The sequence below is a fragment of the Rhipicephalus sanguineus genome, chromosome 11, assembly GCF_013339695.2.
Source record: "Rhipicephalus sanguineus isolate Rsan-2018 chromosome 11, BIME_Rsan_1.4, whole genome shotgun sequence".
Classification (NCBI taxonomy): Eukaryota; Metazoa; Arthropoda; class Arachnida; order Ixodida; family Ixodidae; genus Rhipicephalus; species Rhipicephalus sanguineus.
In genome coordinates this window covers 67,571,081-67,590,304 of record NC_051186.1, presented here as the reverse complement: position 1 = coordinate 67,590,304, position 19,224 = coordinate 67,571,081, and the positions used below count along the sequence as shown (strand labels likewise).

The 19,224-nt window shown below is 46.2% G+C and overlaps 1 protein-coding gene and 1 non-coding gene across 2 annotated transcripts; both read right to left on the bottom strand.

The window, feature by feature from the left end:
- Positions 1 to 650: 650 nt before the first annotated feature.
- LOC119375101 (sulfotransferase ssu-1) lies at positions 651 to 2,564 on the bottom strand. The gene is made up of 2 exons (XM_037645297.2): positions 2,251 to 2,564; positions 651 to 1,209 (listed from the first exon to the last, which is right to left on the bottom strand). Exons 1-2 carry the CDS (start codon positions 2,562 to 2,564, stop codon positions 651 to 653), a joined length of 873 nt encoding a protein of 290 aa, XP_037501225.2.
- Positions 2,565 to 8,103: 5,539 nt separating this feature from the next.
- Trnat-agu (transfer RNA threonine (anticodon AGU)) lies at positions 8,104 to 8,175 on the bottom strand. The gene has a single exon. It is a non-coding gene; the product is annotated as a tRNA-Thr (tRNA).
- Between the last annotated feature and the right edge of the window lie 11,049 nt (positions 8,176 to 19,224).

The window sequence follows — 19,224 nt, the reverse complement described above, 5'->3', positions numbered from 1 at the left end:
CTGAGCAAGTGGAAGAACCATTCGTGGACGAGACGGCCAGGCCAACTGTCTGGAAAGTGCCTACCCGTTCAGTATTGTGCGGTTATATAGCGCTCGTTATACATTCTCGGCGTAAACGGAGTGTACATACATGGTGTCATACGTTTGCCTGAAGGACATCTCGCGGGGAAGTCAGTGCCAAGTATTAAAGAAAAGGTGACTGGCATATCAGGAATGATTCCTGTGTTGAACCAAAGGAGCTCAGAGCACTTCACTATGTATACTTTCGATATTTCAAAGCAAACATCTAACCGGTATACACAGAAGCATATACTCCTGACTATGGGCCCCTTCACCCTCTCTTAGGCAATGACTCTGCCTTTCTTTCATGCATGCCTTTTACATTAAACTGCTTCTGGCGCATGATGGCTACGCAAAAGGACATTATACACCCTGTGTAGTCACTATTCGAACACGCATAAATTAAAGACCAGTGCCTTGAAAGCCAATGGCGTCGACAAGTTGCGCATTGACTTCAGAAACTAAGTTTATAAGTATCAAGCTTCATCACGTACACCCATGACAAAATCTCGTTTCAGGTTGAAACACTCGCCCGAAGCTCTTGAAGAAACAAAACGATTTTATTACCGAAGGTTCATTCGAAGGCGAAATCAAGGGAGGCCTACATCCTTCCAAAGTTCCATGACGTCGCTGCCGCGAGTCTTGGACTCGATACGATCCTTCATTATCCTTATCTGTTTCGGGCTAAAGTGAATCTTCCAGTCGCCAACGAGACCCTTGCGGATGAAGTCTGCCTTGGTCGGGACGTCCCAAATGTCACCGAAGGTGTCCTTCAATGACTTCGTCAATTCTTCCCTGGCTTCTGCCGGCACGGACTCTACTACTGCGGTCCAATTCTTTAACTTTGAATTCAATGATTTCATGTTTCCAACGCTGGTTGACGCCAAGACGTGTTCCAACAGCTCGGGGTGCTGTTGCATCCGGTCGCCGTACTGTTCCTTGCCGAGGAAGTCCGCTATCTTCTGAACCCAGCCCGCTGTGCCCTTCTTGAGCTCCTCGTAGGTGATGAACAGCAAGTTCGGGTCATCGCGATGGGCGTACCAGGAAAGCAGGTGGTCGAAGTAGTCGCCGTAGTCAACCTTGCCTTGCACGAACAAGTCGAAGAACTGGTCGAACGTGCCCTCTTGGAACCGATAAGTCGGAAGTCGCCTGCACAAATATCCATAAAGCGTTAGGGTATATCCAGTGTCATGACGCGATAACGCTCGGAAACATCTCGTCGACTTGTACACTCATATAGCACCGCAAGCTCTGATATAGCGATCCAATGTAGTCGCAATCAACTAAGACGATGACCTTTGCCTGCGTGAAGAAACAGAATGCAGCCAGCCCCACTCCGTGAAAGCCGACGAAAAAGCAAAGCTGATGGAAGCAAGATTGCGTTCTCGATTAGTCAGCTGAAATACATATTTAAGTGGTTGCAATGGCAAATGAGACTGGCTGTGAATAAGAAAATTAAAACTAGCGGTTCTAAAGACGCACCTCCACTGCCCCCCCCCCCCCCCCCCGCACACACTCCGTTCAGACTTCCTTCGTTGAGGAGTTGGCAGCCTCACTTGCAACCGACCATAGGCGTACACACGCAGGGTTCTCCATTAATAAAGGGAGGGGAGGGCAAGTCCTTCATTGGTCGAGTGCGAGTGGTCGAGCGCGAGAGAAAACAACCTTACAAGGGATGCGAAAATTAACCTCAAGCGATAACGTGCCTCTAACAACGGCCTGCCTTTTGCCCCCGGCTTTCGGGTGTGGAGGTGGGAAGGAAACAGTTTTTGGTGTGCAACATCAAGGGTCATCCGCCGCCGTTATCATCAAAAACCTGCATGACCATAACACTGCAGTCTAAAAAATCATGGGACAGGTTCAATGTGGGCTCCGGTATACACAGTAATACGAAGCGAGACGAGGCGCTTCGAAGTTCAGACATCACTCTTCAGCTACAGGCTTTACAGAGGGCCCGGGTCGTCGATGAGAGTCACTGCCTCCCGGTTCCGTCCTGGGTGGGGATACCGACTTGATTGAAAGCCCTAGGCCTCGCCTCCCCCCCCCCCCCTCCCCATCATTTTCCTCGCCACTATTCAATGAAGTTCTTGTGATTGTCGCTGTCAGGTCCGACTGAGTAAAGGTATGGTGAGACTTCCCTCCCCCCTCACCTCCCCCCCCCTCGTGCGCGCGCCTATGCAACCCACCCACCTTGTGTGGTAGTAGAAGGACACGCAGCAGTCGTAGGGGTTCCGGGTTATGTAGATGTACTTGGCTTCCGGCGAGTACGGATGCATGCCGTACGGCAAGTGAGTCTTCAAGCAAGCAGGTCGGGGCATGGAGCGAGCCCCTTCGGCGCCCACGAAATCCAGGAACAGTGGCAACTCCTGTCTCCCCGCTTGTGCCGGCTCCCTGGATGATTCGTCGGTTTTCAAGACCGCGTTGACGACTTGCTGAAGCCACGTGCTTCCGCACTTCGGGTAACTGACGACGAAGACGTCGTCGTCACGAGGTCGGTACGCCATTACCGACCTGATGCTACGCTCTGTGAACAGCCGACTCAGGTGCAGACCATCGATCACGTGGTACACGTTCGGGCGCTGGTTTTTTTCATCCTGCGAACGCGCCACTCTGGTTTTCATAAGTGCGTTCTTTTACTTTTCTGTAGAAATGAGACTAGAAAAACTTGCAACTGTTCCAATATTTTTAATTGCTTTCCGTTTGAGGATTGCTGGCCCCTCGGAGCGACGCTGGCCACTGCAGAATTGTGGCTGTTAAGGCCTGTTGGTTACAATCCGTAGCGCAACTGACACGGACACAAAAGAATACGCTAGGCGACAGACGAGCGCTCTCTACCAACAAAGGCTTATTTTCCACCGTACACGTTTACACTGCTACCTACCACCACCAGACAGGCGCAGATCCCTTTCTTAGAAAGGATAACTCTTTATCACTCATGTGTACTCATGGAGTGCTGAAGCACCCTGAACCGAGTAGTGTGTGTGTGTGCGGGGGGGGGGGGGGGAATACATCCCCTCTCATCCCCATGCCACGTACCGTTTGCTCGCGGAACAAGCGTCGTAACGCAGCAATTTTCAACAGCGTCGCGTTTGCGTTACTGAACTATTTGTTACTAAGAAAGGATTGCATTGCCATTGTAATTCAGATGAATAATCGGCATAATAAACTTTAAGAATGTCTCTCGCAAAAAATACAGGCGGAATACGTGAGAATGTCCTCAACAATTAGTGCTTTCGCAGCTGCGCTTATATTCATGCTCTGAAACAAGATCGCAAGCACGCCCTCAACTCGCCGAATGCTCTGCCGTTCAAAATCGTTTCGAAGTTTATCTTTAGTGTATGTACCTTTCAAGCGATAAGAGCGCGACAATTCGCGATGCTATATAAATATGCAAAAACTGGGGTTCAAGTAATAATTATATATCCCCAGTGACTCCCGTAATCTGGAGGTGTAATGACGTCACAAAGCCACGACTCACTGCGTTTGTCACGGCGGATGCGTCATCCTGCGTCGTTTGGCAAAGAGGTTGCATTCTGCTCACGTGATGCGAATCGATGTCGACTTATGGGGCACCTGGAAAATAAGGAATATCTCAATCGCGTACCAATATAATAAAAATAATAAAAACTTTGAGGACGCTTGAGCGTCGCCATCAAGAGAAGAACGCGACAGCGTAATCGGACCGTGTTCGTATCGCCTTCCCAATCGCTAGCCTGGTTTCGTTTCTCGGTGGAGACCTAAGCCGTGCCGCAAGGAAAGCCAAAGTGTGAACGCCCTCCGGCTCCTTTATCCATGCATGCGGCGCGAAAAAACAGGGCCACACGGCAGGGCGATGCCGTTTAAAAGCGCACCCGTTAGGGTGCCTTGATGCCCGCGCGCTCCTAAAAGCTGACTCCACTCTAAGCAGGCATCAAGGCACCCTAGGCACTCTAGCGCCCGTGGGCTCTTTGCGCCATAGAGTTTCCTAAAATTAACTAGAGGGGACTCTGGCGCTGCGATCGTTCAGCTACCATGGGAATGATGAGTAGTACACAAATTTGCCTAGTCTTCGTGCTTGCGGCTTCAAACGTACTTGTGGCTTTGTTTATTGCTGTGTTTTGGCGTTCGTTTCGGATAAAAGAATAGAACGTTGTGAACTTCGTGACCAGGTTTGGTTTGGTGAGCCTAAAAAAGTTAAAGTGGTGAAGTGGAACTGCAGACTTTTGCTGAACTTTGTTTTGCGACAAAGCGGATGCAGGCGACGCGCAGCCAAACGGAGTTGAAAGAACGAAGTTTAGACAAATTTGTGTACTACCCATCATTCCCATGCTGGCTGAAGCATCATGCGTTGCAGCTCCCATAGACACTAGCGCCAGAGTTCCCTCTAGTAAGTATTGTAGGCAACTTTATGCTTTGCGCCATCTCGCGGGTGATAGTCAAGCCGCTGAAAAACATCCAAGATGTGCGTACCACCAACGCTAAAGGCACGTTCACATCGAACGCGGCGCACGCAAGCGGGCAAGCGGATTTTCAAAGCGGAGAGGCAGCGAGGGCGCGAGGCTGTTCAGACCGACCGCGTTGACTTCTGCCCGCTCCGCCGCAGGGATGGAGCAATCCACCAATCCACGGCGGACGTGTCGCCATCTTGCGGCACTACGCAATACTGCACGCGCGTTATCGGGCCCTGATTCGCTGCGGCCAAAGCGGCCAACTTTTCCGCGCGAAGAAAAGAGTGATCCGGGCAAGCGGCCGCGCTTGTTGCGCTTTCGCGGATAATCCGCATCCGCTTTCCGGATCCGCGCTCGGTGTGAACGTGCCTTCAATGGTGTATATAAGTAGCTCGCCGTCAGTATGCTAACTGTTGTATGCGTGGTGGCCGAGCGGCTAAACGCATCGCGCCACTGAGCGAGGGGTCGCAGGTTCAAATCCCCGGTCCCACTCGAACCGAAGATGTTGTATCATTCCTTTATTTGCATCTACCTCGAATTTTCGCTCACGGAGAACTGATTTTTTTGCTCACAACCAAAGACGCCGACCTCGACACCGGAATTTCCGCGAAACGAGCTTCTTTAATGCTATCGCGTTAATAAATTGCCGGACTTGCCGATGTGAGTTGATTTAACACACCATGTTCATTAGTTAGTTAGTTCAGTTCAACGGGGCAAAAGCTACCAAGGCTATAGATGGTTAGTAATCGCGCTGCACAACACATTTTTAATAATATCCGGGTTTTACGTGGCAAAACCACGATATCATTATGAGGCACGCCACAGCCCTTGAAACATCTATTCATTCAATCAGTTACAGTGTACTGTAATTAATCAAACATGTATGTTAAGTGGGCAGGGTTGTCAAAAAGGCAGTTTAATGCCCGACAAAGCGTCGTAACCCGTCCCATTCATTAAACCCCATAGTGGGCAACACATTCTTATTTTAGCCATGTTTCGCGATATACCAGCTCCCGGCAGAGTACAAACCATTGTCAGTCAAAGTTGAAGGTAACAGGAAACGCCTTGAAAGAAACCCACCTTAAAGAACCCTAGGTGCCCAAAATTAAACCGGAGCTATTCACTATACTGCGTGCCTCACAATCAAATCGTGGTTATGGCACGTAAACAACTAGCAATTAGTATTTATAAGCTAACGAAACGGATACGAGAGCACAAAGTCGTAGGCGGCTATAGAGGGATACATGCGCACCGAAAGCATCCTTACCTAGATTCTCGATCCACAGAGTCAAACCGGAATCAGCGTTTAAAATAAAGGTGTTCCTTTCACACACACACACAAAAAAAGACGTTGCGGATGCTCGCAACCTGGCGTTTTGACACGTGCGTCACGGCGAAAGAAATTTGAATAAAGCAAGCTTTTGCGCATCGCATTCGCACTTTGCATGAGTCTGTGCGTATGTGAAGCTACCACGAATCATGCATGATAGGTCGCGGTGCATATATTCGTACGATGTTGTGGTGTGGTCACTGAGAAAATAATCAGGTCCAGCTGCGCACCCTTTCTACCCGTCGCCGTATATATCGTCCCTATCTGTGTTTTGCAAGTCTCGTCATGCCTCGCTTAAAACATGGAACGAGATGACTCCACTGATGGAAAGATTGACCGGTGCATTGGCTCAAACCAACCCTGTTTATTTTTTTTTTTTCGTGAGAGGTGGATTTGTGTTTTCATTTCTTAATTGAAAGTCGCGAAAAAGTGACCTGTGGCGCCTCTGGCGGCAAAAACATCAGCGATTCTATGTACCCGGCCACGTGACCGTTGATTGCTGCGCGTGGTCGACGGCTTTTTTTTTTTTTGTTAGTATTGAAATATTGTTCGTTTCTTTATATTAAAAGGTATTACTCCATAAAAAATGTTCATATAGGCGTGCGTTAGTAGTATGCATTAAAGTGGCGCTGCCTTCGCGTGACGTAATGATCCCATGCTCGTCAGCGCGTCTTGAGTAACTTTTCAGCGTGCTCATGCAACCGTGCACGCAGTTTGCTGGTCGCTAAGATTTTGGAGGCGACAAAGTTTCGCTACCTACACTTCGTCTCAGGAATGACGCGCGCTGCTGCTCGGCGCGGCCGCGCATATGCGTAGTGACGTTTTCGATTACTTGGCTTGGCTCGTGCGTCGAGAGAGTAACGACGCCGGGACAAGCCACCCATGACAGAGGCGCAGGAAACCTTGGGCGCATGCGCACACAACGCGGTACAAGTACAGGGAAGGTGTGTAATGCCACATCATCTCATTGTAACAGCTTGACTTTTAAGGGCCCGTTTTTCTTTGTTAGACACAGTATTAATGAGAACTAACAGAGCCAAGGAAAGTATTCGCGATGTGCAGCGCCTATAGGGGCGCCACTGAAAGCCGCGTAGCGGCGGCCGTTGGAACCGCTGGTGGGTCGCATAGCAGATGCCTCATTTGCGCGCGAGCGATTTGCCGCTTGTGCGCATCCCAGATAATTACTTTTGAGGCGATAGTGTGCGCAAAGGACCCGCATTTTATAATATTGGACATGTGTCCGATGTCACAGCTGTGTGGGACGACAATGTCACCACACGCGAAGTCACAGACAAGCGTCAACAAGCTTCCCTACGAAGTGCAGCTCATCGTAAGTACACCGCTTTCTTTATAACGTCCCGATCACTAATGTCTGCATGCGTTGACGCGTGAACCAACGTTTTTCCTCGACACAGCAGCTTCGTTTACGTGCCATGTGTTTATATAGTAGACTTTGAGGGAGCGCTGTCGCACCGGCGCGTGGATTTCACGGGTGCGGCCACGCGAAGGGTCGGCGTTGGTAAAACTTTGAAACCAGCTCGATAAACTTGTGAAAAAATAAACGACAAACTTGTCATCATCGGTGCAGAAGCGCACAGCGAACATTCTGCACCAGTGATCGCATTCCAGTGCCATCAACAGGTAGAATGCAGCCGATTTCGTGCAGCACACGTCTCATTCCACGGCGCTTTTCTAAAAGAGCCGTCACCTGCCCCACATTCTCTGGCATTGCGCTTCGCGCCATTTGTTTTTCAAGAGCGCCTATAGGCATCGCGTCTTATCAGTGATAACAACCTCATGTGCATTGTAGCGTCTACAATGCAGGCGAGGCGACCAAGTGTAAACTTATTAGCGTTCGCTGAAGACGTAGCGACATAAATGGAGAAATAAAAACACGACAATCGTTCTAACACTGGCGTAAACACAGCGCGATCGCTTACCTTCTGCGTCGTACGGCCGCAATCCACCACCGCCACCGTCGCTCTCGCTCATGAAATAGCACCGGAAACCTGTAGAAGTGCGTCCCTGGCGATTTTTTCTGTGTGTTTGAGCAGCCGACAACGCAGTAGTTATTTTTCGACATCGCTGAAGCCCGACAGAGTCGTTAAATCACGATGAAAACACATCCATCCGTGCACTCGCGTCTACGCTCGCCCGTACCCACCAACGTTTCCGAGCCGTGGCGGCAGATGGCGACGTCGGCGCTTTACGCATCGCCTATAGGGGTGTTAGTGGTAGTAATTAGAATACAAATGTGAAGAAAGTAAAGTGGACGAAGAGATAACTTGCCGCCGGCAGGGACCGAACCTGCGACCTTCGAATAACTGGTCCGATGCTTTACCACTGAGCTACGGCGGCGGTCATCCCCTCGTACACTTTATGGGGTATATATGTGCAGTTAAACCTAGGAGTGTTAGTCAGCGCCGTTCGCAACCATGACGGCGAGTGTGGAACACTTTTTCTGCCTGTTGGCGTCACGTAGCACGTGATCGTTTTACGAGCTGGCAGCTGACCAATAATCCCTCGCATACTACCTGAAGGCATCAAGTCTGCCAAAACGAGACCCTCGCTGCGAATGAAGGAAAGAAGGTGACTTTTAAGGGGAGATTCGGGTCGAAAAGCGCGAGTTTTTTCAAAAATTATCGATTTTTTTGTTTTCACCTGTTTTGTAAACATTAGTATCTCTACTGTTTCGAAAATAAAAATCAGAGTCGAGACTCAACTGGAAATGCGTTAAAATTGCGTCTAAAGAGCACAAGGTGGCTGTTAATCTTGACCGAAAGTGTGACTTATTCTAGCGCCTCGCGGCGGATAACGCGCGGCCGCTCGCCATTGGGGACCGCATGAGGAGATCTTCAAATAACCACGGTTTCCCGCGCAGCAGAAGCGCAAGAAATAATAAAGAAAGCATGCTTTTGCCGCGCTTTTCGAGCGCTGCGACTGGCTTTTAAATCACGTGGTACGGATCGGAGACCGCCATTGGCCGCTGCACGCCTTGCGTGTTTTGAAGCCTGCTTGCAGGGTCCGTGCTTCATCGAGCTGCGCAGCTGAACGTTTCTCTCGCGTATTTGTTTTCATCATGGACGAAGAGAACCGTAGCAAGCGCAGCCACCGGCCAGTGAAGTATCGCTCGGTGAACAAATTTCGAGGATGCCGGCGCAAATCGAAGCCAAACACTCGCCGAACGGCAAGTGCGTCTGCTGCCGCGAGGTCTAGCGACGGCGACGGCGATGCTTCCGACGAGTTTGCCGCGGCGTTCGAGTGTGTCAGTGCCTCTCAAAGAGAAGATCGGACTCTTCGATGAGGAAGAGAGATCACGGTAGAAAGAGTCTTCCTTGATCGCTGACATAACAGCATTGAACATTCTCGTGATCGGTGCAGTGTGTCCAACGTGTCACCGTTCGGGAATACGCGTCCAGGAACCAGCTTACAAACACAAAGGCGTCGTTTCTGGAACTGCAATGCGAGAACAGCGAGTGCCCCGAAAGTATTCTTTCGATGACGTATACGCTGCGGCGAGTTACTTCGAGCGAGGAGGCTAGCGTAGGGGCGGCGAGTGACGGACCGATCGCAGAGCTCGCGCAATAGCTACTCTGCTCGAAAGAGCTGTGAAGGAGAAACTTATGGCGCTGGTTCATTTTAGTGGCAGTGGCTACTAGAAGAACAGTTTACCTCTTTTGTGTGCACTTTTGATCGGATTTCGTTACCTCTTTCATAAATAAAAATCCAATTTTAACTTTAAACTTCGTTTTTCTCAAAACACACTTTTTAGCAACTTTTTCAACGTGCCCCTCTTGTTTTTTGGTACTTCTGGTGCTCAGATCTGCATGAAATTTTGCCCAAATTTTCTCTAATGTGCGAGGAGTGCCGTTATTTCCTCTAAATCTCAATATTATATTATGTTATGCATATTGGAAAATTTGCATGTAAACATTTACCGGGGTCTGGGTAATAATGGATTTCCCATGTTTGAATTTTTCACGTCTAGTAAATATTTTATATGCACTTTCTGGGTAGCTTTCCGCACTCTACTGTTCAATTGGTGCAACAGGAGCCATCAATTGTCAGAAAATATATTGAAGTTCAAGGATCGAAATAGGGGGGCTATAAGGCCTATGTTTTACACATTTGTTATGGTGCAGAACAAAAAGTATGCAACTTACAAGAAAACTACTTATATATTTGAAATCAGCATGAAAATTGCTACAAATACCTCAAGGTTCATTGCTCTAGAATGAATATTAAAAAAAACAGTGGAAAGTGTGGGGGTGTTAGTGGTAGTAATTAGAATACAAATGTGAAGAAAGTAAAGTGGACAAAAAAAAAAATAACTTGCCGCCGGCAGGGTCCCTCAGATTCGTTATGCTATCGCTTATCACGTTCGTTCTTTTTACCACACAGCCGCAGATTGGAACAGCATATACCCCACCAAATCGCGGCCTTAACCTGTACACCTACCCTCATTTAAAAAATAATAATATTAAAGTGGAAAAAATTTGGAACTCTTACTATATCGGGAAAATGGGGGCAAGCTCAGCGTATGTGCGCCAGACCTACTATTTTTGCTTTCTTTCTTTCTTTCTTTCTTTCTTTCTTTCTTTCTTTCTTTCTTTCTTTTCTTCTTCCTTTCTTGCTTCCTTCCCTTCTTCCTTTCATTCTTCCTTCCTTCTTCCTATCTTTCTTCCTTCCCTCTTCCTTCTTTCTTCCCTCTTTTCTTTCTTTCCTTCTTCCTTTTATTGCTTGCTCTCTTCTTTCTTTCTTTCTTTCTTTCTTTTCTTCTTCCTGTCTGGCTCCTTCTCTTCCTTCCTTTCATTCTTCCTTCCTTCTCCTATCTTTCTTCCTTCCCTCTCCTTTCTTTTCTCCCTCTTTCTTCTTTCTTCCTTCTTCCTTTATCTTGCTCTCTTTCTTCCTTTCTTTCATTCTTCTTTTCTTTTCTCTTCCTTTCTTGCTTCCTTCCCCTTCTTCCTTTCCATTCTTCCTTCCTTCTTCCATATCTTTCTCCTTCCTCTTCTTTCCTTTCTTTTTCTTCCCTCTTTTCTTTCTTTCTTCATCCTTCTTCCTTTATTTTTGCTCTCTTGCTTCCTTTCTTTCATTCTTTTCTTTCTTCTTCCCTTTCTTGCTTCTTCCTTCCTTCTTCCGTTCATTCTTCCCTTCCTTCTTCCTATCTTTCTTCCTTCGCTCTTCCTTTCTTCCCTCTTTTCTTTCTTTCCTTCTTCCTTTATTTCTTGCTCTCTTTCTTCCTTTCTTTCTTTCTTTTCTTCTTCCTTTCCTGCTTCCTTCCCTTCTTCCTTTCATTCTTCCTTCCTTCTTCCTATCTTATCTTCCTTCCCTCTTCCTTTCTTTCTTCCCTCTTTTCTTTCTTTCTTTCCTTCTTCCTTTATTTCTTGCTCTCTTTCTTCCTTGCTTTCATTCTTTCTTTCTTTTCTTCTTCCTTTCTTGCTTCCTTCCCTTCTTCCTTTCATTCTTCCTTCCTTCTTCCTATCTTTCTTCCTTCCCTCTTTCTTTCTTCCCTCTTTTCTTTCTTCATTTCCTTCTTCCTTTATTTCTTGCTCTCTTTCTTTCTTTCTTTCTTTCTTTCTTTTCTTCTTATTTTCTTGCTTCCTTCCCTTCTTCCTTTCATTCTTCCTTCCTTCTTCCTATCTTTCTTCCTTCCCTCTTCCTTTCTTTCTTCCCTCTTTTCTTTCTTTCTTTCCTTCCTTTATTTCTTGCTCTCTTTCTTTCTTCTTTCTTTCTTTCTTTCTTTCTTTCTTTCTTTTCTTCTTCCTATCTTTCTTCCTTCCCTCTTCCTTTCTTTCTTCCCTCTTTTCTTTCTTTCTTTCCTTCCTTTATTTCTTGCTCTCTTCCTTTCTTTCTTTCTTTCTTTCTTTCTTTTCTTCTTCCTTTCTTGCTTCCTTCCCTTCTTCCTTTCATTCTTCCTTCCCTTCTTCCTTTCATTCTTCCTTCCTTCTTCCTATCTTTCTTCCTTCCCTCTTCCTTTCTTTCTTCCCTCTTTTCTTTCTTTCTTTCCTTCCTTTATTTCTTGCTCTCTTCTTCCTTCTTTCTTTCTTTCTTTCTTTCTTTTCTTCTTCCTTTCTTGCTTCCTTCCCTTCTTCCTTTCATTCTTCCTTCCTTCTTCCTATCTTTCTTCCTTCCCTCTTTCTTTCTTCCCTCTTTTCTTTCTTCATTTCCTTCTTCCTTTATTTCTTGCTCTCTTTCTTTCTTTCTTTCTTTCTTTCTTTCTTCTTATTTTCTTGCTTCCTTCCCTTCTTCCTTTCATTCTTCCTTCCTTCTTCCTATCTTTCTTCCTTCCCTCTTCCTTTCTTTCTTCCCTCTTTTCTTTCTTTCTTTCCTTCCTTTATTTCTTGCTCTCTTTCTTTCTTTCTTTCTTTCTTTCTTTCTTTCTTTTCTTCTTCCTATCTTTCTTCCTTCCCTCTTCCTTTCTTTCTTCCCTCTTTTCTTTCTTTCTTTCCTTCCTTTATTTCTTGCTCTCTTTCTTTCTTTCTTTCTTTCTTTTCTTCTTCCTTTCTTGCTTCCTTCCCTTCTTCCTTTCATTCTTCCTTCCTTCTTCCTATCTTTCTTCCTTCCCTCTTCCTTTCTTTCTTCCCTCTTTTCTTTCTTTCTTTCCTTCTTCCTTTATTTCTTGCAATCTTTCTTTCTTTCTTTCTTTCTTGCTTCCTTCCCTTCTTCCTTTCATTCTTCCTTCCTTCTTCCTATCTTTCTTCCTTCCCTCTTCCTTTCTTTCTTCCCTCTTTTCTTTCTTTCTTTCCTTCCTTTATTTCTTGCTCTCTTCCTTTCTTTCTTTCTTTCTTTCTTTCTTTTCTTCTTCCTTTCTTGCTTCCTTCCCTTCTTCCTTTCATTCTTCCTTCCTTCTTCCTAGCTTTCTTCCTTCCCTCTTCCTTTCTTTCTTCCCTCTTTTCTTTCTTTCTTTCCTTCCTTTATTTCTTGCTCTCTTTCTTTCTTTCTTTCTTTCTTTCTTTCTTCTTCCTTTCTTGCTTCCTTCCCTTCTTCCTTTCATTCTTCCTCCTTCTTCCTATCTTTCTTCCTTCCTCTTCCTTTCTTTCTTCCCTCTTTCTTTCTTTCTTTCCTTCCTTTATTTCTTGCTCTCTTGCTTTCTTTCTTTCTTTTCTTCTTCCTTTCTTGCTTCCTTCCCTTCTTCCTTTCATTCTTCCTTCCTTCTTCCTATCTTTCTTCCTTCCCTCTTCCTTTCTTTCTTCCCTCTTTTCTTTCTTCATTTCCTTCTTCCTTTATTTCTTGCTCTCTCTTTCTTTCTTCTTTCTTTCTTTCTTTTCTTCTTCCTTTCTTGCTTCCTTCCTTCTTCCTTTCATTCTTCCTTCCTTCTTCTATCTTTCTTCCTTCCTCTTCCTTTCTTCCCTCTTTCTTTCTTCTTTCCTTCCTTTATTTCTTGCTTTCTTTCTTCCCTCTTTTCTTTCTTCTTCCTTCCTTTATTTCTTGCTCTCTTCTTTCTTTCTTTCTTTCTTTCTTTTCTTCTTCCTTTCTTGCTTCCTTCCCTTCTTCCTTTCATTCTTCCTTCCTTCTTCCTATCTTTCTTCCTTCCCTCTTCCTTTCTTTCTTCCCTCTTTTCTTTCTTTCTTTCCTTCTTTCTTATTTCTTGCTTTCTCTTCCCTCTTTCTTCTTTCTTCCTTCCTTTATTTCTTGCTTCCTTCCCTTCTTCTTTCTTCTTCCTTCCTTCTTCCTATTTCTTCCTTTCTTCTTTCTTCTTTCTTTTCTTCTTCCTTTCTTGCTTCCTTCCCTTCTTCCTTTCATTCTTCCTTCCTTCTTCCTATCTTTCTTCCTTCCCTCTTCCTTTCTTTCTTCCCTCTTTTCTTTCTTTCTTTCCTTCTTCCTTTATTTCTTGCTCTCTTTCCTCCTTTCTTTCATTCTTTCTTTCTTTTCTTCCTTTCATTCTTCCTTCCTTCTTCCTATCTTTCTTCCTTCCCTCTTCCTTTCTTTCTTCCCTCTTTTCTTTCTTTCTTTCCTTCTTCCTTTATTTCTTGCTCTCTTTTTTCCTTTCTTTCTCTCTTTCTTTCTTTCTTTCTTTCTTTCTTTCTTCCTTTCTTTCCTCCTTTTTTCCGGTACACCCGTATGCGTACAGTCGCTGTCGCCGGGTTATTCGCGAACTATGCCGCTGCCGCCGCCGAAATCTGTAACTGATAAAAGCTTCACTCAAAATAGCCGATCATTTTTCAGAATAGAAAGTACGGGATGTCGGTTTCATCAAATAAAGTTGTTTTCAATTCAATGCAAGTTTCATTACTACTGCTTTCATATGCACTGGATGAAATTATGAGCCCATATGGTTATGTATGGGTTACTATGTATTGGTTCATACAGTACTTATATATTACTCCTGCCCTTACACAAGAGGGATCACATAACCTGTACATGTAGAAGCATATACGGGTTTTTCAGATAAAAAGCACCAAGTATTAAAAAATCACAGCATATCCACGTGGTGAATGATGATGAGTGGGGCGAAGCGAACTCGCGCAGCAGCACGGCGATGGCATTGGCGCGAGCGTGGTCCTTCTTGATGGAAGATATTGTGGCTAGATTGTTTGAGAACCACAACCTGTTGCACACACCGCAGCTATGGCCGAAACTGTTATCAAGGAAGTCCCGCTGGAAGCGCGCGTCGGCGCCTTCGGGCAGAGCCCGCCTGATGCGTTTTGCAGCCACTTCACGTGCTCGCACAGCCTCGGGCTCTGCCTGCCGGTACGCGCGCTTTCTCGCCGCCGCTTCACGGTCCTTCACATTTTGAAGATCCGATTCGCGCCGCAGCCGTGCAGCTTCGGCCTCGCGGGCTCGAACGGCGGGGTCTTCGCGCCGCAGCCCTGCAGCTTGTCGAGCAGCTTCGGCCTCGCGGGCTCGAACGGCGGGGTCTTCTCGCCGCAGCCGTGCAGCTTGTCGAGCAGCTTCGGCTTCGCGGGCTCGAACGGCGGAATCGGCTTCGCGGCGTCGACGTGCAGCTTCGGCCTCGAGGGCTCTCACCTCAGGATTCTGTCTGCGAGCGCGCGCTGCCGCCGCCTTCCGTGCCCTCCGTTCCGCAGCCTTGTCTTCCATCTGGCGACTCCGAGATAAAGAGAAAGCGTGCCAAGAGGGAGCCTCATGGCGCGTTACTTCTGAAATGTTGTCTTCGGGTGCCGTTGAAAACACGAGACGTAGTAAAGAAGAAAGAACGCCACACCGGCGAACACGCACGAGTCTCACTCGTCAACGTCGTCTTCTTCTTCTACTGCATACCAGAACGCGCGCTTCTCACGAGCTAGAGGTGGCTACTACAACGCTACAAACAAACGGAGGATGGACAGACCCACGGCATGAGGAGCTTCGCCCCTAAAAATTAAGCATAGGCGTTACGCGTCTCCAATTAGCGCAGTGTTGTTCTGAGCCATATAGAGCACGTCAGAATATTTTTTCCGATCCGCAAAGATCGGTAATTAAAGGGACACTAAATGCAAATAATAAGTCGACGTTGATTGTTGAAATAGCGGTCCAGAAACCTCGTAGTGCAACTTTTATGCCAAGGAAGTGCTTATTTTGAAATAAAATCACGTTTTAGTGGTCCGCATCGCGTTAGCGCACTTCAAATCACCCGCCTGAAATCAGACTTTCATACGTCGCTGCTGCCGTGCCCAACGTTGCCCGCCTTTACTGCGCGACCGCCGACACTAGTAGCAGCAGAGAGAAAGTAGCGGGACCCACAGCAGCAACAACGGCCATCGAAGCTTGCCGCAATCGCCGCAACGGATGTGGACGGAGAACTTGACAACGAGACATTGGCTCGCGACGCTGGGCTCCAATTCAGCGAGAGGTTTCATTCCGCGGCACCCAGTGAAAAGACACATCGGTTTCCTTGCTGCAGCACTGGCGTTGTGCACCATTCGGGCATCCGGCAACATCACATGCATGCGGCATTTTGTCGAACTTTCTGTCAGAGCGACTTTCACGAGCGCGCAAAACAGGCACGGCAGTACGCGATCCCGAAACTACCACTGAGACGGGCAAGGCGCAGTTCGGCGCAAACGGAACCTTTGAACCACGCGCGCCGTTCCCCATGGCAACGCCACAGAGGTTCTTTTTTCCATGAATCAAACGGAAACGAACAAACAGCATTTTATTACGTCTCTTGATGCACGGAAGGTTCTTTTTTTATTGCTGCTAGTTTGATTACTAGTGATTTATTGTAGGCAGACTCTCATACGTCATCGGGATCACTTCGAAAATGTCCCCCTCGTGGCGCTCATCGCGTGATACATTTAGCTTAATTTCTCGGTAATTAGGGCACTGCTGTTGATAATATTGATGTTTTTGACGTTGTCATACATTGAGCTTTCACTCTGACATAAATTGTTACTTGCCTTTAGTGTCCCTTTAACAAACATTGCTTAATTAACTTTTTAAATAGTAACTATTTTGAAAAATCTTTAGTACAAAAGTTGTAGCGCTTGTTCAGAAACATCGAATCTTTCAATCTGTTGTAAGATAACTCCCCTGCGTAATTTTTTTCCGGCCTTTCTTTAACTCGCGCGAATTTAAAAAAAAAATACCATGTGACTGCCGCCTAACCCGCGGCGCTTTTAGTGCCCTCATATGTAAGTTGAACTAATTATCAAAGGCTGCTCTGCGCACGACGGTCGAATGAGCAGGATATATCGAAGACTGCGATGGACGCTAACCGACAAAAGGAGCATACCGTATCAACCACAAAACATTATTCAACGAAAAAGCGGCAGCCACTGCCACATGAGACCGTAGGCAGAATTTTATGCAGCGCAGGCATGCTTTCTTTCCTTTTCGCACCAATGAAGACACACATAGGATGAGGCGAGGGTGAGAGCATGATGACGCACCGAGATAAAAGATTCACTCCACGTGACGGCCGCTCTTTCGTATTTTTTTTTTTTTTTGGACGGTACGCCCCTACCATCATTTAGTGTCCATCGCGGTCACCATATAGCCTGCTCATTCGACCTTCGTGCGCAGAGCAGGCTTTGATAATTCGTTCAGCTTATATTTGAGGGCACGAGTTCCAACTGCTTATACTTACGTGCCTGTTAAAGCTGCATTGAAACGCTGGTGGAGGTTAGTAACGAAGAAAAAAACAAAAAAAAGCCTCGTTTCGCTCACAGAAACGCTTATCTTATTTCATTTTTTTTAATGGAACAGTCCAACTGTATTTCAAAATGAATGAGCGTCTCTTCCGTAGTAGAAATAGACGGTTGTCGGTTCGTTTTTCCTTTCGTTACTTAGCATTCATATTTTAGGATGTGGATGTTGCGCCGACATTGTTTGCCTGTGCCGCTCACAGACGTGCCTGGCACATCCGTTGAATTGCACGTGTCACGTGATGCATAAACTTTGGCTCAAGCAACCATATAGTTAGAAATTCCGTCGCTATCTATCTATCTATCTATCTATCTATCTATCTATCTATCTATCTATCTATCTATCTATCTATCTATCTATCTATCTATCTATCTATCTATCTATCTATCTGTCTGTCTGTCTGTCTGTCTGTCTGTCTGTCTGTCTGTCTGTCTGTCTGTCTGTCTGTCTGTCTGTCTGTCTGTCTGTCTGTCTGTCTGTCTGTCTGTCTGTCTGTCTGTCTGTGACCCGTTCAAAAAGGCGGATATCTCACGCATGTGATACATGAGCAGTAACTCACCCAAAGATTTAAGACCCGGGTGGGTAAGGTAATGCGTACGACAGATAACCGACGGTCAGTAAAAACGGCGGTACGGAAAGTAAGGTTGGGTAGGATAACAAAATTAAGGAATTCGCGAGCATCAAGTGAAATGTGCTCGCACCAGACAGGGCGAATTGGAGATGATTAGGAGAGGCGTTCGTCCTGCAGTGGACATAAAAAAAGAATGATGATGATGATGATGATTAAGTGAACCGTTCTATTGAAGATGGTTCACTCTTCGCACTAGTATCTGTGTGAATGTAATTGAACGCTGTTAAAATTACACATTAGTTCATCCGTTCGTTCTGACTCCCTCTGCGAAATCTATTGGTTCATCGTTTCCATGGCACCACTAAAGGATCATTGGTACACAGAAGACACGGAGGCGCGCCAGGATTATGCACGTGACAATTTAAGTACGCCCACATACGTTAGACAGAGACGGCCTTTACGGTAGGAGGGACGAATGGATGTGTGAGCGAACAACGAATGAATGAATGAATGAATGAATGAATGAATGAATGAATGAATGAATGAATGAATGAATGAATGAATGAATGAATGCGAGCAGCGTTGTGAAATTGTGCCATTTTGTGCAATACTGGTGGCAAAAGTTTCACCGCAGCGCCACCCTCCTGGTTGCGTCCGAAAACACACGTTTAAGCTTTGTCATGGATGCAATAACGAAAATGAAGCAATGACAACATGTCGCAGATATTCATTACTTACAAAAAGACTTCTAGTCATTCCGTTTTCGAATGTAGGTTTAACTACAGAAAGTGTACTTCGGTGCCTCTGCTTTGGGACATTGCCACAGGGACGTATTTGATGCTGTTTGCAATTTTATTCAAGCCCAATAAATTCTAAGCGCACAAAGAGACGAGGACAAAGAACACGTATGACACACAGGCGCCCGTGTGTCATACGTGTTCTTTCTCCTCGTCTCTTTGTGCGCTTAGAATTTATTGGTCATGTCATACCAACACGCCCAAACCGCCACAATTATTCAAGCCACTAAACGTATCCCACTTTAAATCTCTACACTAATAAATACTTGTGAAGTATTTTTAAAAATGTGTTAAAATGTAATCCATATATCCCAAGTTGTTCAGGTCAGGTAAACACAGCTGTCTGGTCTGCTCAAAATTTCGGAACTGCATTATTTATTAGCTGTTGCTTCCTTTTTTCCCCCTCTTTCTCTCTCTCTCTCTCTCTCGATAATTTATCATTTTGTATTTCAGTATTTCTTTTTATTAATATAGTAAGCACAACTGTAGTTCTCATCGACAGGTTACAAAACGTTTTCTTCGCCAGTCCCCCAGAGTGGGTATGTGCCACAGACCTGAGGATACAAACAAACAAACAAACAAACAAACAAACAAACAAACATACGTGTGTCGCGTGCTGGCGTGCCGAGGCACCGACGACGACGAAGTCAGCGCAGGCGCGTGCAAGGCGAACGCGTGGGCCCTGGAATAAAGCAGTTGGTTTTCGTACGTCAATGTAGCAGCATCGTTCTTCTTCTACCACTCCGCTACAGTGGTGACCCGGACCATGAAACATTCCAGAAGCTTCCACCGGGAACTCACACCGAGTCGACCAACCTCTGAACCGCCTATCACCATGGTGCGACTACCAGATGAAGCTGCGGCGCACTGCATCTTGTTACCGCCGCCATTCCCCGATTTTTGGCCAAGAAGTCCAGCTATCTGGCTCATCAAGATGGAGGCTGGTTTCTACCT